At 41.9% G+C, this 14611-nt stretch overlaps 2 protein-coding genes across 2 annotated transcripts; both read right to left on the bottom strand.

Moving 5' to 3' along the window:
* Positions 1-10464: 10464 nt before the first annotated feature.
* N7500_007242 (flavin monoamine oxidase family protein) lies at positions 10465-11808 on the bottom strand (the record flags this gene model as incomplete). Its single annotated transcript, XM_056678386.1, has 2 exons — positions 10465-11747; positions 11793-11808. 2 exons carry the CDS (start codon positions 11806-11808, stop codon positions 10465-10467), a joined length of 1299 nt encoding a protein of 432 aa, XP_056533386.1.
* Positions 11809-12721: 913 nt separating this feature from the next.
* On the bottom strand, positions 12722-14589 carry N7500_007241 (sugar porter family MFS transporter; the record flags this gene model as incomplete). The annotated part of the gene is made up of 3 exons (XM_056678385.1): positions 12722-13128; positions 13187-13469; positions 13552-14589. 3 exons carry the CDS (start codon positions 14587-14589, stop codon positions 12722-12724), a joined length of 1728 nt encoding a protein of 575 aa, XP_056533385.1.
* Positions 14590-14611: the final 22 nt, after the last annotated feature.

Genomic DNA, 14611 nt, shown 5'->3' with positions numbered 1-14611 from the left:
GGGTCGAGTTCTTTATATATAGTAAGTCGACCTCTCTTTGTCCTCCTAAGTAGAAATAGGCTAGGTAAAAGCTCTTCGTTACTATCGGTATTTTTACTCGCTAACTCTACCCTTTCTCACTTTCTCTCTCTCTCTTTCTTCTCTCACTTTAACCTCTCTTTTCCCCCTTACGTATTTTAACTAGGTAAGTAATATTCCTTTACTTATAAGATATAGTTGCTAATACTAAGTGCTTACTTTTAGTACTATATCTTTTCCTACTATAAATTCGCCTATATCTACTACTACCGCTAGTCCTAAGGACCCTATAGTGCCTAGTGATAAGGAGATAGAGGGTACTACGCCGCTAGGTAAGTTCTTAGTAGCTCCTTCTTAGTGTTCGACTTGGCTAACTATCCCTTCTTAGGTATAGAGGTTAAGGAGGCCCTAGTAGATAGGGAGTCAGAGCCCTCCTTCTTAAACGTTAATAGTGGGGTAATAAACGCCCTTCCTAATAGCCTTAGTACCGACTTCTAGCTTTCCCTACGCGGCGAGTTACTTAGGGTAGCCGCTAAGCTCTAGGTAGTTTTCTAGGATATTAGCGGAGAGATTAACTAGTATATAGAGGAGGGGGTATACTAACTATAGGCTATTAAGTCTAATAACCACTAAGTTACGGCTATTAGGTAGTACTTAGGTATACCTACTCCGCCTAGTAGGGAGTGCACTTACTATACTAAGGGAGCTAGTGTATTTACTTCCTATTAGGTTACCTCCTTCTTAGACACCGCTAGTAAGGGGGCTATTGTCTCCTTAGGTTCCTATATATACTACTATTTCGCTAGCGGCTTATATAAGTGTTTATTCTAGGATTTATATCCCACTTAGGCCCTTACTAGCTTCTAGTAGTATATTTATTCCTAGGTTTACCCCTTCTAGCTAGCCCCTACCCCTATCGAGACCCCCTAGGATTCTTATAAGCGGCGCTATCCTACTACTACTTCTCCTACCTTATCTATTACCGCTTATATAGTAACTTCTACTCCTACTTCCTATAATGCTTCCTCTTCTTATTCCTCTACCTAGCTTACTAGCTATTTTAGCCGCCACTCACTAATCTATCTAGGTACCTAGCTTATATCCTATCCTACCGCCGCCTATTATTCTACTATTCCCTACCTTACTATTCCTACTACTTAGCCCCTAGCTACTAAGGAAGTAGATCCCTAGGTAGGTAGTATATATTTAAGCGTTTTATCCTAGGAGTTATTTAAGGCTAACCCTAATATCTAGCTTATAGAGGAAGGTTAGCTATACTATTTATTAGTGTAAGTTAAGTTAAATACTTAATAGATCCGCTAAGACTTAGGAGGCCTTAAGTCTCTCTATCTTTAGGAAGTAAGCGCTTTAGCGGTTTCTAGGGAAGGTATAGATCCCCTTTAGGATAAGCTTTTACCTAACGCTTAGCTTAGTTATATATTATTTTCTCTATTTATTTAGTAGTACCGCTTCCTTTTTAGTGCCTATAGATACTACTTTATATAAGACCTTTCTAGTTCTAATAATAACTTCCTTATAGTCTTTATAGAGAGCCCTTATTATATTCTATAGTCTTTACCTACCTATCCCTTATAGGTAGTGGTATTCCGACCCTTTTATAGGTCTACTATATAGTATCTTAGCTTATAGAAGAGGTATAGGGATAATTATTATACTACTTATAGAGTGTCCTCTATATACTTATCCCCTTAGCTAACCTCTCTAGGAGCTTTATCGCTATCTAAGTCTATTCCTTAGGCTTCTTCTACTACTTATTAGGTAGGTATTTTATCTAAATTATCTTTAAAGATTTCTTCTACCCTTTACTAGGGGGTATTCTACTTAGATCGCTTTCCTAGATCTCTTCTACTCCTTATAGAATAGGTATTTTATCTTTCTAATCGTTAATTAGTATATTAGATTAGGCTTAATCCTCTGGTTCTACTTATTATAGTACCCTAGGTTCTTACTAGGATCTCTATACTTATTCTATATTATCTAGTTTCTCTAGGGGGTATTTAGTACCTTTCTTTAGTTTAGGATAACCTTATTAGCCTCTTATTATAATATAGTATATTACTTACTCCCTCCCTACTAAGTATAAGTATACCCCTAAACGCTCTATTATATCCTATTCTACCTAGGAAATTATCGCTAGTTCCTAGTAACTAGGTAGTGTTTCTAAGTTAGTGTCTACTACTTCTCTACTATTAAGTAGGTAGTAGATATTAAGTCCGCTTCTATATAAGTAATACTTACCGCTAGATAAAGTCTATAGCTAGTTTAGGTTTTCTACGAATATATCTACTAGCCTTTACCTATTCACTAAGTTCTATAAGACTCTACCACTAGGTTCTATAAGTATATATATCCTAAGGGGGTATACTTTTAGGATCTTATATAGCCTAAACTAGCTACTTTCGAACTTCTACTTCGCTTTATTTTATATAAGTACCTACTTACTAGGCTTTAGGGATAAAGTAGTTACCTTCTTATCTTAGATTTTCTATATATATATTACTTTATATAGTAGTGCCTTATTTACTTCTACCTAGGTATAGTTTATAGTAAGGATCCGCTTATCTAAGCTTACTATATCCTATCCTAGTAAGATTAGTTCTATATCTCCTAGGAGCCTTAGGTATATCCTATATACTAAGTAGAAGGGGCTCCTACTAGAAGTTATATACTCCTATACTCTTATCGCAAAAAGTGCTTACGCGAGATATAAGTCCCACACTTAGGTAGGCTTACCTATATAATACTTAGTGAGTATCTTACCTAGTAAGCTATTAAGGTTTTCCACTTTACTATTAGTACGTAGATAGTAAGGGGTTATTATATAATATTTTATATTTATAAGTTAAATATAGTATTATACTAATATAGCTAGTAAGTTCGCTCTATTATTAGTGATAAACTTAGCTAGCGCCCTATATACTATAAAGATATCTTTATATAGGAACTTAGTAATCGCTTCCTTAGTAGCCTCTAGTAGTACTTTCGTAAGGGGCTATCTAGTGGTGTAGTCTATTACTATCACTATCTAGCGGTTACTATTTAGGGTTATAGGTAGTAAGCTAATTAGGTCTAGGCCCTATCGTTCGAATAGCTTTATACCTATACTTACTAGGTATTATACCGCTTCCCACTTAAAGTCCTTATTCCTTACTCTTAAGACTTAGTAGTTTAGGTAGAGATAGATAGTTTCCTCGGTATCTTATTAGATTCTAGGCTACTAAGCGTAGGTATAAAGCACTCCTTATAGCCTAGGATACCCTAAGTGTCTATATTCCTTATATATTTAGCGTAGGAAGTCCCTCTAGAAGGGTGGTTTAAGGTATAGGGCTATTATACTATCTCTATATCGAAATTCTATTTTTATATTTTCCTCCTATATTATAGCTATTAGTAAGGGTGATTTATATATTATAAGCTTACCTACCTAGTATACTACTTCTCGCTATAGGGGCTTATCTTCTAGTAGGCTACTACTTATTAGGTATCGGATAGTTACTATATACTAGTCTACTTTAGGAAGCCCTCCTATAGTGGTTATTAAGTTTAGTTAGCCCTATTATAGGTCCCCTTAGGTAATATTTCCTAGACCCTTACCTAGGAAGTTAGGATAGTGGCTAATAGTATTAGGAACTACTATCTCTTCTCCCTTATAGTACTTTAGATCAAGGTTATATACTTAGAACTTATCTATCTATTATACTAAGCGCTTACTATATAACCTAGTGGTAGCTAGGTATTATATACCTTTATAATCTATAATCACTATAGTTTTAGTGCCGTTTTCTAAGTACTTATCCTAGGTTTATAGCGCTTCCTTAATTACTAGGAGCTCCTTTTTATATACTAGGTAGTTTAGCTCGGTACCTTTAAGCTTATAACTATCGAATATAACTAGGTATTACTTTCTATCTTCCCTAAGTTAGGTAAGTATAAAGCTGATAGCCTATTCTAAGGTATTAGTCTTAATAGTGAATAGCTTTACTCTATTAGGCTATATAAGTACTAGGGCGCTTACTAGCGCCTCCTTTAGCTTATAGAATACTACCTTATACTATTCTATCTAAGTGATTAGCTAGAACTTCTTCTAGCGGAGCTCTATATCTATCTCCTTAGTTAAGTTATAGAGGGGAATAGTAATTTATATAAAGCCCTTTATAAAGTATCGATAGTATATTCCTAAGCTAAGGAAGCTATATACTTTATAGATATTAGTTAGTTATAGCTAGTCCTTAATAATATCTAACTTTATTAGTATCGCTTAGAGTTGGCTATCTCCGATAATATAGCTATAAAATTCTAGTTCCTTTATTAGGAATATATACTTCTTAGCTTTAGTATAGAGCTTTTAGGTTTATAAAGCCTATAAGACTTCCTCTAAGTACCTATAGTATTCTTCTTATATCTTAGAGTAGATTAGAATATTGTCTAAGTATACTACCACTAACTTACTAAGGTATAGGCGAAGTATCTTATTTATTAGTATTTAGAAAGTTACTAGGGTATTATATAGGCCGAATAGTATTACTCTCTATTTGTACTTCCCTTAGATAGTGTTAAATACTATCTTAGGGATCGAGTCCTTAGTTATACGTACTTACTAGTATCCTAACGCTAAGTCGATCTTTAAGAGGTACTTAGCTTACCTAATAATATCTAGTAGCTCTTAGATACGCGGAAGTAGGTATCTATTCTTTGTGGTCACTTTATTTAGTCTACAATAATCGATATATATTCGCTAAGTGCCTTTAGGCTTCTTAATAAATACCACTAGGAAGCCCTAAGGACTAGAGGAAAGTTAGATTAACCCTTTATCTAGTAAGTCCTTTACCTATCGCTTTAATTCTTTAAGTTTTTCGTATAATAGGGGGTATATATTAATATTAATTAGGGTAGTATCCCTTATATTAATATTATATATAAACTTCCTCTCTAGGGGTAGTTCGCTAGGTAGTTTATCTAGGAAGATATTAGTGTACTTAGTAAGTAGCTTAGCTAGCTATAAGTCTTAGTCCACTAAACTTATCTCCCCGGAATAGGCGATATAAAAGACCGCTAGCTATATATCTTTATCTTATATCGCTTATCGAACCTCCTTCTTTAATAGTAAGTTTAATAAACTATTATATTCGATTATAATCTCCCGATAATCAACTACCTTAACTTTATACTTCCTATAGCGGTTACTTAGCTATATTCTATAAGTAGGGAAGCTAATATATAGGTTATAGAGGTAGAGGAAGTCGTTTCTAAGGACAATATCGTAGCCTTATATATCCACTACCTATACTATCTTTATCCTAGCCTAGTCGCTAAGGCGGAACACTAAGTTTATCGACCCTTTAGTGTATAGGGTCTCCCTATTTAGGAGGGCCACTAGTAAGGAGTATTACTAATCCTACTTCCTACCTAGCCGCTATACTATATTTAGGGAGACAAAGGTATAACTTACCCTATAGTCTAGTAGTATATAGACTATAAGTGGGTTCCCTACTACGGTTAGACGCTATAGGAAGCTATCGAAAAAGTTAAGGTCCTCCCCTAGGGTATTTAGCCTTATACTAGCTCCTTTCCTCGGGAGTATTTCTTAGCCTTAGCGAAGCTAGTTGTTATCGCTTTTGTTAGGGCGCTATAGCTTAATAAGGGGGTTAGTAAGTTCGCCTTAGCTTACTAACCCTAATCTTTTCCCTACTTTATTCTATAGTTTCTTTGAATATAGCCTAGCTTACCGTAATAGTAATAAGTATAGGCGTCCTATATTACCGATAAGTCTATTATATTAGGGTCCCTAGTGTGGTAACCACCCTTTAGACTTAGTCTAAAATATCTATATACTATAGCTTCTTAGCCACTTCTCTCTAATTCTAGTAGTAAGTCTATAGCGTTCTCTACGCTTATTTCTAGTTAACCCTACTACCGGAACTATTTAGCTTATAGGAAGGGGTTTAGGCCTAATACTAATTATAGAATATATCCCCACTTAGTTAGGGGTTCTAGTAGGTTTCGGGATAGCTCTAGTAAGTGACTATAGTAGGTTATAAAGGACTCCTTCCCTTACTATTTATAGGTATATTCGTATAAGTAGTTAGATTCCGCTATCTTTAGTTTAAACTTTATACGTACCTATATTTTAAACGCTTCCTAGCTAGCGATCTACTTACCTAGCCTAGCGTTAACTTATTAGTTTATAGTATACCACTTAATATAGGTATCTCTAATTAATAAGCTAGATATAAATATAAGTTTATATATATTATCCTCCTCCTTACCGCTAACTATCTAGCGCTTTCGGAAGTACTCCTTAACGTTATATAGCTAGTAGTTTATAGTATTACCTCGCTACGCACTAGCGTACTTATTAGGGTAAGCTAAATCCTTTAGGTAGCTAGCCACTTCCGCTAGGTATACTCCACTTAGGTATATAGTTTTCTCCCTAGGGGTACCTTAGCCTAGTTCTAGGTCGGTCGCTATTACTAGTAAGATAATAGCCTTATATTATACTACCCTTATTTCTAGGTTCTCTAGAATATACTAGAAGAGAGTTATCCTTTATAGGGGTACTACTAAGCGATTAAATACTTATCGCACACTATCCGGTAAGTATCCCCTAAAGATTTTAGGGGTCACTAGTCCTATATTTACCGGTTCTAGTTAGAAGTGCTACTTAGTAGTATAGTATTAACTTTCTTTAGAGGTATTTTCTATTATAGTAATATATATTGTCCTTCTCTTAGGGGATTAGTAAGTTAGTAGCTTATTATTAGTATTAGTGTCTATTCTCTACCTACCACTTACTTCTCGCTTCTTAGGGGCCCTATTTTTCCCCTATTAGATACGGATCCTTAACCTTAGTAGAGACTTCTATATACCCTAATTAATAGGGCCTTTAGTGCCCTCTATTTAGCTCTATAAGTCCCTACCCTAGGTCCCTAGATCGAGATTTCCTTATAGTAAGCGCTTACCCTAGCGCTTTTCTAGCTACCTAGCGACTTAGGACCTACCTATCCCTATATCCCGGCGCGGTAAAGTAGCTTCTTCGCGGGATACTACTTCCCCTGGCCAGCTTACCTCGGGGGGTAAGGCCTTAGCAAGATATACTACTAGATAAGATTCTATAAGGATCGTATGGTTTCTATTGGATAGTACTAGCCGTAGGATATATACTAAGTAATTATATAAGCCGCTCCTCGCTTGCTTCTCTAGTATAAACTAACTATATAGGGCTACTAAGCCCTGTCTTCGGTGGCCGAAGTGCCGGTGGTTCTAGCTTGGCAGACTGCTTCGTCTCTGCCTCAGGCAGTCCGCCAAGCCTGAGCCTCAGGCACTAAGCGGTATGTAAACCCTGCAAACCGCTTGGGATCACACCCTTCCTGTTGAAGGATCTCATTATATAATATTCAGCTCCTTCCAAGGTGTTGGACTGAGATAGCATATTGACCTTTGTGGTATCCGCTATATTTAAATTCCTCATTGGTACACCATCTATTCGTTTTATAACCCTCAACTTTGTGAGTAATAACCAATAAGAAACTGAGACATCGTCATCTCTCCTTCACCTGAAGCCACGCCTCTCAACCCTTCTCCAATGTGCAAGAGACGGGAGACTTGGTCGACTGGAGATTGCCCTTAAGACCGTTGTTGAGTCAGTACTGCTCTGGATGCACCGAAAATTTAAACAACAAAGTTGTCAGAACAAATTGAGAAACTCGTGGGATCTCTTGCAGGGGTTCCTGATGATTCTTCATTGATGACCTCGCAGGACATACGCACCTGCTGAGAGATCTATCAATCCAGTGGATCGAGTAATCAGAAATGCGAAGCGAGTCCGATGTCACGAGCCGTTTGATAAGAACCCATTGTAGCAAGTACAGAAAGTGGTTTAAGACGCCATCAGCAGCAATAAAGAAGCCTATGACCCACCCTTCCAAAATCTAACGCCCAAAAAGACCCTCGAAGGATCTTCTGAATTTCCATATACAAAGCAGTCCCTTCCAGGGTCAGTGGGCCTTCATCAGACTTAGCTTGCCCACTCCACAAGACACAGTCAAGAACCGAGTGGCAATCTTCGTGGTGAATTCGGATCCAGCGGACCCCCAACAAATTAGCTGTGTTGTTTACAATTGGCAAGTGTTTTGTTCTAGTAGGGCTTCAGGAGAGATTTCGAGGATTCAGATTATTAAATAACGCCATAATTTAATCCGCGTTTTTGCATCAACAAACCAAGACCATGTGGCCCAATGAAATACTCATCAGGGTCATTCCAAAGTAAGCGGAGCAGATCGCTTCCCTGAGCGGTGTTTCTCATCAAGTAATGATTATTACTCAACACATTTGCAATTAGCTCACGCTGCTCATCCTTCACCAAGCAGGAGCCAATCACCATGATCGGCCACATCGAGATGCAGGAGTAATTTGACAGTACAACCCGCGGTAGATGTGATAAAGCTAGATCGAGGAAGGGCTGTAGATGATGCAGTCGCATGGAGTCATTTCTAGAGATTGGCGGGATGGTGGTTTTCAGGAAGGCTAGCAAGGCTATTCGAAAGAATTCCAGGAACGTACTGTGCGCCGACAGCACCTTAATTTCGGGTTTTTCTCGCACTAGAGTTCCCAGGTATTCAATGCGAATCATAAGCTGGTGACGTGTCCCATAATTATTCTGGTCTAGATTTTCGCCCATCGACAATTGTGACCCTTGGTTTCGGGCTAGACGTGATACGTGTGGTATCAGTTCGAAAAGATTGTGGACTCCGTTGAACATGACACCAAATGCACCGAAGTCACGCAAATCGTCGAGTGAACGGAGAAATGGGTCATGAACGACAGTTCGATTGCAATTCAAATCTGATGGAGTGATGCTGTTGGACAAGACAATGTAAGAATAAACCTCGGATACAAATCGGAGTACTTTTCGCTCCCCAGTCAACGTGAACCGGTTGCTATTGCGTCGCAAATGTAGCATCAGGTGACTGCTCGCTCTCAGGTGGGAGAAAGGGGATCCGCCAAGGTTGCCAGAGATCACCTTCATTGTTTAAACAAAGTCAGATTATGAATTGATTTGAATTTATGATCAAGTTAGATGCTTACCTCATAGTGAAAAAGAATCAAAATGGCCAAGGCCACTCGAAGAAGCACCAAAGGCTCGAGAAAAATATTAGGATCATCGAAAGCTCGATGAAGAGTCAGCAACGACATGGAGTAATGTCGGTACGTCGCATATTTCACTTGTCGATTGTCTGGAGATTTGTAAAGAAGATGCCCCCCGCTTAGAGCGAGGATGCTGTTCATCAGCAGATCATCACTATAGGCGACGGGCAATAGCCACGAAATGAAAGGTATATCAGGTGCCGGAGCCAGTTTGGGGCCAGTGATTTCAATGTAGTGCGATAGCAAGATTTGAGATGCTGGTAATAGCATTCCAGCTCTTCTAGGGCTCAGAAAGCTTTTTAACTGCGGGAACCAAACAGCGACATGGTCTTCCTCATGATCTACATGGTTATCTCCATTTCTTGGAGACACATTGGAATCTATGCTGGCAGCTCGAGTGGAAGGAGATGGGGCTCTGTATCTCGTTCCTGAGTGATGTTGATCTCTGATTCGAGAAAGCCCAAAGGAATGACCATCGACAGGAACTTGTGCATCACACTTGAGTCCAAATATTCGTATTATGTGAGGGGGCCAGATGCATTCCAGCTTATTGCGTGTGCAAGCCCGACATTGCGGTTTAGTCTCATCGCATTTCTTCTTTCGTTGACGGCAAGACACACATCCCGTCCTAGTGCGAGGAACTCTACGATTCATCTTCGAACGGTGCAGTTGAATGGGCGAGTTACCTGAAATGCGGATAGGTATATTGAATTGGTGGATGAAACTGACTTTTGCAGATAACGTGAGCGCATTGCATCTCCTTCTCAGAATGGATGTTGAGGCATGTTGGGAAGAAAGATGGAAACCTCGGGGGTTATACCGGACAGGATCTGATTCGCCCTGCCAAGTGTGACCTAGTCTGGTTATGTGGGTCAAATCATTAGATCACATGGCTGCTCCCATTTTCTTGGATACATCGCGTATTAGCGTGTTCAATGCATATTCATTTTGGCTGCTAAAAGTTGTAGCTCATAGAGTGTCAAGAGAGACATGGTGGCGAAAAGCGAACGCGAATCGCACCATACTAAAAAGGCAATCAAGACGTGTTCTAGCCTGCATCCATCGATAGCTTCCTACGAACATTGAAGTACTGTCCATGTGTGATTCAAGCGGGCTTGGAATAACAGTGCCTCAATTTAGCTTACTCTTAGATTGAAGAGGCTTTGGTGAAGTCAAACGCCCGCTGAACATTAGCTCTCCTATTACTCGATCGAGACATCCATTTGGAATGTGGTTAAATATGTACATAAAGGGCGGAGTCCGGCAGGGAAACGTGCGTAGTCATTTCTTTTCCTTTTTATCGTCGGCGTGCGCTCCACGAAGAGCACGAGCGACCTCATTAGCGGCACGCTCACCTGACTGCACGGCTCCTTCCAGATACCCAGGATGCTCCTGCGCCGTCTCTGTTCCCGCCCAGTGCAAGTTTTTGATCGGTTCATGAGGCATCGGCAGATGGCCATCACTAGTGCCAACAACAGGATATGCTAAATACCCACCACCACAATATTCATCCAAATGCCAGGCTTTTTCGTGCCAGTCCACAGGGTGCAGCACTCGGTTCCCAAGATGTTGCGCAAGTCGCGACAGAAGCAATCCGCGCCGTGAATCAGATTCAAGCGCATCGAGCTGGCGTGCGGGTGTGCCGGCTACTAGGAAGAACAGGTGCCCAGGGCCTCCGGGCGATGAACAATCGAACACACCGCACGCAGGATCGTCAAGCACGAGAAACTCCCCGCCCAGGCCCTCACGCCAGAAGGGTTTCTCGAAAACAGCTATGGCTTTGTAGACGACGCCCATGCGGGTGTTCTTTTGCAGCAAGATGCGTTCGGGCGGCATCGGCGGATCAAACGTAATGTTTTCTAACATTGGCGGTGGAACCGTGATTATGACTTTCCTACCGTAGAACTGTCGGCCTGACGCTGTGCACACAGTCACTTTATCACTTTCACTTTGGGACACACTTGTGACCGACATGCCGGTCAAAATTTTCCCAGAGAGCTCGCTTGCTAACATGGAAGTAGTGATGCCCATAGATTCCACAACCAAACAGTCTTGAGCTCCACCTTCGGTTCCTAACATGGTCATTAGCCCCCCAGATAGAGGAATCGCGTTTGCAAAGCCATAGACCGAATAAAGGCTCAATTCCGCGGTGGAGGATACTTCAACGAGGAGACGAAGCAGTCGACGAGCAATTTCTGATGGGACGAATGTTGCAATGGCTCTGTCCACTGAGAGTTCGATCCAGCTCTGCGGAACATAGATCCTACTGGCTATCTCGAGGAAGATGAGATAGATAATCGCAAGAAGCACCGACGGAGAAAAGAGAGACACAGTGCGACCTTCGTGAACAACCGTCGGTAAACCCTGCGAGAACGTCTGGTATATCGTGCCTCTCTCCTTGTTCACTAGAGAAGTGATGCGATGGTGTCCGTGCCCAATCCATTGTCCTCCCAGATCCAGATTTGATCCGAGCTTGGTGTTGGTTGAATTCACTCTACCGCCTATATTGGGTGATGCCTCGAGTACGATGACATCAATGCCCTGACGATTCAATTCCGAAGCAGCTGTGAGACCCGACAATCCGGCTCCAATAATAATCACCTACGCACGATCATCCTCAGCCATGGCGCCAGAGGATAGGAGCTGTTTGGAAACTACTCTAGGCAATGTCAGGGACGAAGAGGTGATGAGAAGCGTGAGGCCACAAATTGAGTCGCCATCAGGGGGGCACAGTGGTCTTATAGACTTAAGATTGCGGTGCGAATTACTTAACGGGCAAATTCACACTGCCCACCTAGCAACAAGGCGAATCAGAGACCGTAACGCAGGTCGGCTTGAGACGAGATGACGCCGTAGAGTGGGTCTTACGGAGTCATCGCGGCCTCCAGCCAATGGTATTCCGACGCCCTTATCTGCAGCCGCGCTTATCGGACTCAAGCCTCCCGGGCTTTCAACCCTAAAAGGTGCAAGATGCTTGCTGTAATTCTCGTGAAATTGTTTCTTAACCCCTGGCTCATCTTTAGTTTTGTACACAGCGGCTCTCATGGGCTAATACGACCATTAAAAAAACATTCAAGCAATCTCATCATATACATGTGGACATCTTGCCCATGGTGGTGACTATAGAGTATAGATGATCCTCAACCCTGTGATTCTCCTCACTCGTTTATTAAGCACGTATTACTCCTTCGTTTGAGTGGGGATTAGAAGTCAAGGAGGTTATCCAGAAGGCATATACACCAGCTAAGAGGCTGGCCTATCATGAGAGCTTGATACATCGATGAATTTGACAAATAGCTCGCATATCATGCTCGCTGAATCGTCTTTCTTCGATCCAATGGTCAATTTATCAATCAGAGTACTAAAGAAAGAGGAGATCTCCCGGTATTATGCTCTTGGCTTGTCTATGAGCTCGACAAATTGTTAAAGTGGAATAATCCGGACTTGTAAATCCAAATGTTTCTACTAGATAGGATGGTACTTTCACAACCACCCGCTGAGCATCTGTCACGTTCCATGCATACCATAACACTAACACTTAAGCCGTAGTAGACTCAAGCTCGACGTGGTCCGTATCAATCTGCTTCTCATTCTTGAGATCCTCCAACACCTCAACGCCAGCAAGACCAAGACTCTCATTGATCCGCATCATACGCAGACGATCCGCTTCCGCGATGCTATTTGAATCACCGCCGAAGAAGACATCTAACTCTTCAAGTGTCTTGTCCTTGGTCTCCGGGGCAAACTTCCAAATGAACAGACCGCCCAAAGCACTGAAGATGGCAAAGAAGATATAAGTGCCATATTTCATTGTATCCAGCATATCCTTCGTGGTAAGACCGATAATAAAGTTAAACATCCAGTTCGTGGAGGCGACGAGCGAGACACCGCGAGAGCGTTGACTATTGGGGAATATTTCCTGGGCTAATACCCAAGCAACGGGTCCTGTTCAATCAAGTGTTAGCTGGAGGAGACACATGAGCTGCTGATGTGGTAGACATACCCCAGGAGTAAGCAAAGTTGACAGCAAAGAGCCAGATGAAAGCGATGGCAACCCAGCCTTGCGGGGTGGCGAGCCCCTCGTGCAAGTCCCACTTGGGCTCATATATACCCTCCACAATGGCGACAATAATATGGCAAAGGAACATTCCGGTAGCACCGGCAATGAGGAACGTCTTGCGGCCGAACTTGTCGAGGTAGAGGACGGTGGGTAGTGTGAAGATAATTTGCAGAATACCAGTCACACCAGTGGCGAGAAGGGTTGTCTTCGTAGACGAGAAACCAAACTAAGAAAGAAGAAAGAAAATGAGTTAGCGGCATTCCACCAAGCCAAATCAAAATGAAGTCAGGGAAAGACCAGTCACTCACGGAAGAGAAAATTTGGGGCGCGTAGTAGAGCACAGCGTTGATACCAGTGAACTGCTGGAAAATCATCATACCGCAACCGAGTGTGAGGCGCTTGAACATGTTGGGGGCAAACAGAGCTTTCCAGGGAGCCATGATACCTCCAGCTCCAACTACCTCACTCTCAGTCTCCTCATCAAACATGACAGCAGCCTTGATCTCAAGGTACTCCGCGCGAACAAGTGGATCATTCACAGGGAGACGACGCAACCTAGAGATGGACTCCTTGGCTTCTTCATCACGGTGCTTCATCATCAACCAACGCGGTGAGAATGGGAAGAAAAAGAGTCCAAAGAAGAGAATCCAAGCGGGAATAATCTGCAAAGCCAAAGGAAGCCTCCACGCGATGGTCTTCTGGCCCATGCAAGTGTGACCGTTGTTCTGAGCAGCATTGTACGCCCCATCCAGGTAAGGATCCGAGATTCCCTCTGGGTTACAGGTGTTGCCACCAACGAACTGCATGCCATAGTCAAGCCAGAAAGAAATAGCAGTGCCGATAGTGATTGACAGCTGTTGCAGGGAGACAAGGGATCCACGCAGCTCAGGAGGGGCAATCTCAGCTTGATACAGCGGGATGACCATACTGAACATACCGATCCCCACACCACCGATGATTCTGCCGGCGAAGAAGTAGGCAGGATTCTGTGCACCAGCCTGTAGACCAGTACCCAGGGTGAAGATGATGACGGCCACCATCATGGCATACTTACGCGAGATACGATCTGCGAGAATACCGTTGATCAAAGCGCCGGCCCAGGCACCAAGCTCGAGGGCCGACACCAACCAGCCCTGGATCGTGGATCCCATGAACGTGGGAAAGTGGTTTTGGAAGTTCTCCATGACAAGAATGGGACCCATCACACCCTGATCGTATCCATACATGATACAACCTAGGGAGGCAAACAAACAAGTGAAGAAGACATATGGGTTTGAAATAAAACCTTTGAGACCGTGGGGTTTCTCTGCGTTGGCACGGCCAACTACAGACTGACTGATTGCCATATTGAAACAAAGCTAGGGCCCG

The sequence above is a fragment of the Penicillium coprophilum genome (genome assembly GCF_028826855.1).
Source record: "Penicillium coprophilum strain IBT 35676 chromosome Unknown utg000004l_segment0_segment0, whole genome shotgun sequence".
Taxonomy (NCBI): domain Eukaryota; kingdom Fungi; phylum Ascomycota; class Eurotiomycetes; order Eurotiales; family Aspergillaceae; genus Penicillium; species Penicillium coprophilum.
This window is presented reverse-complemented; position numbering and strand designations above follow the sequence as displayed.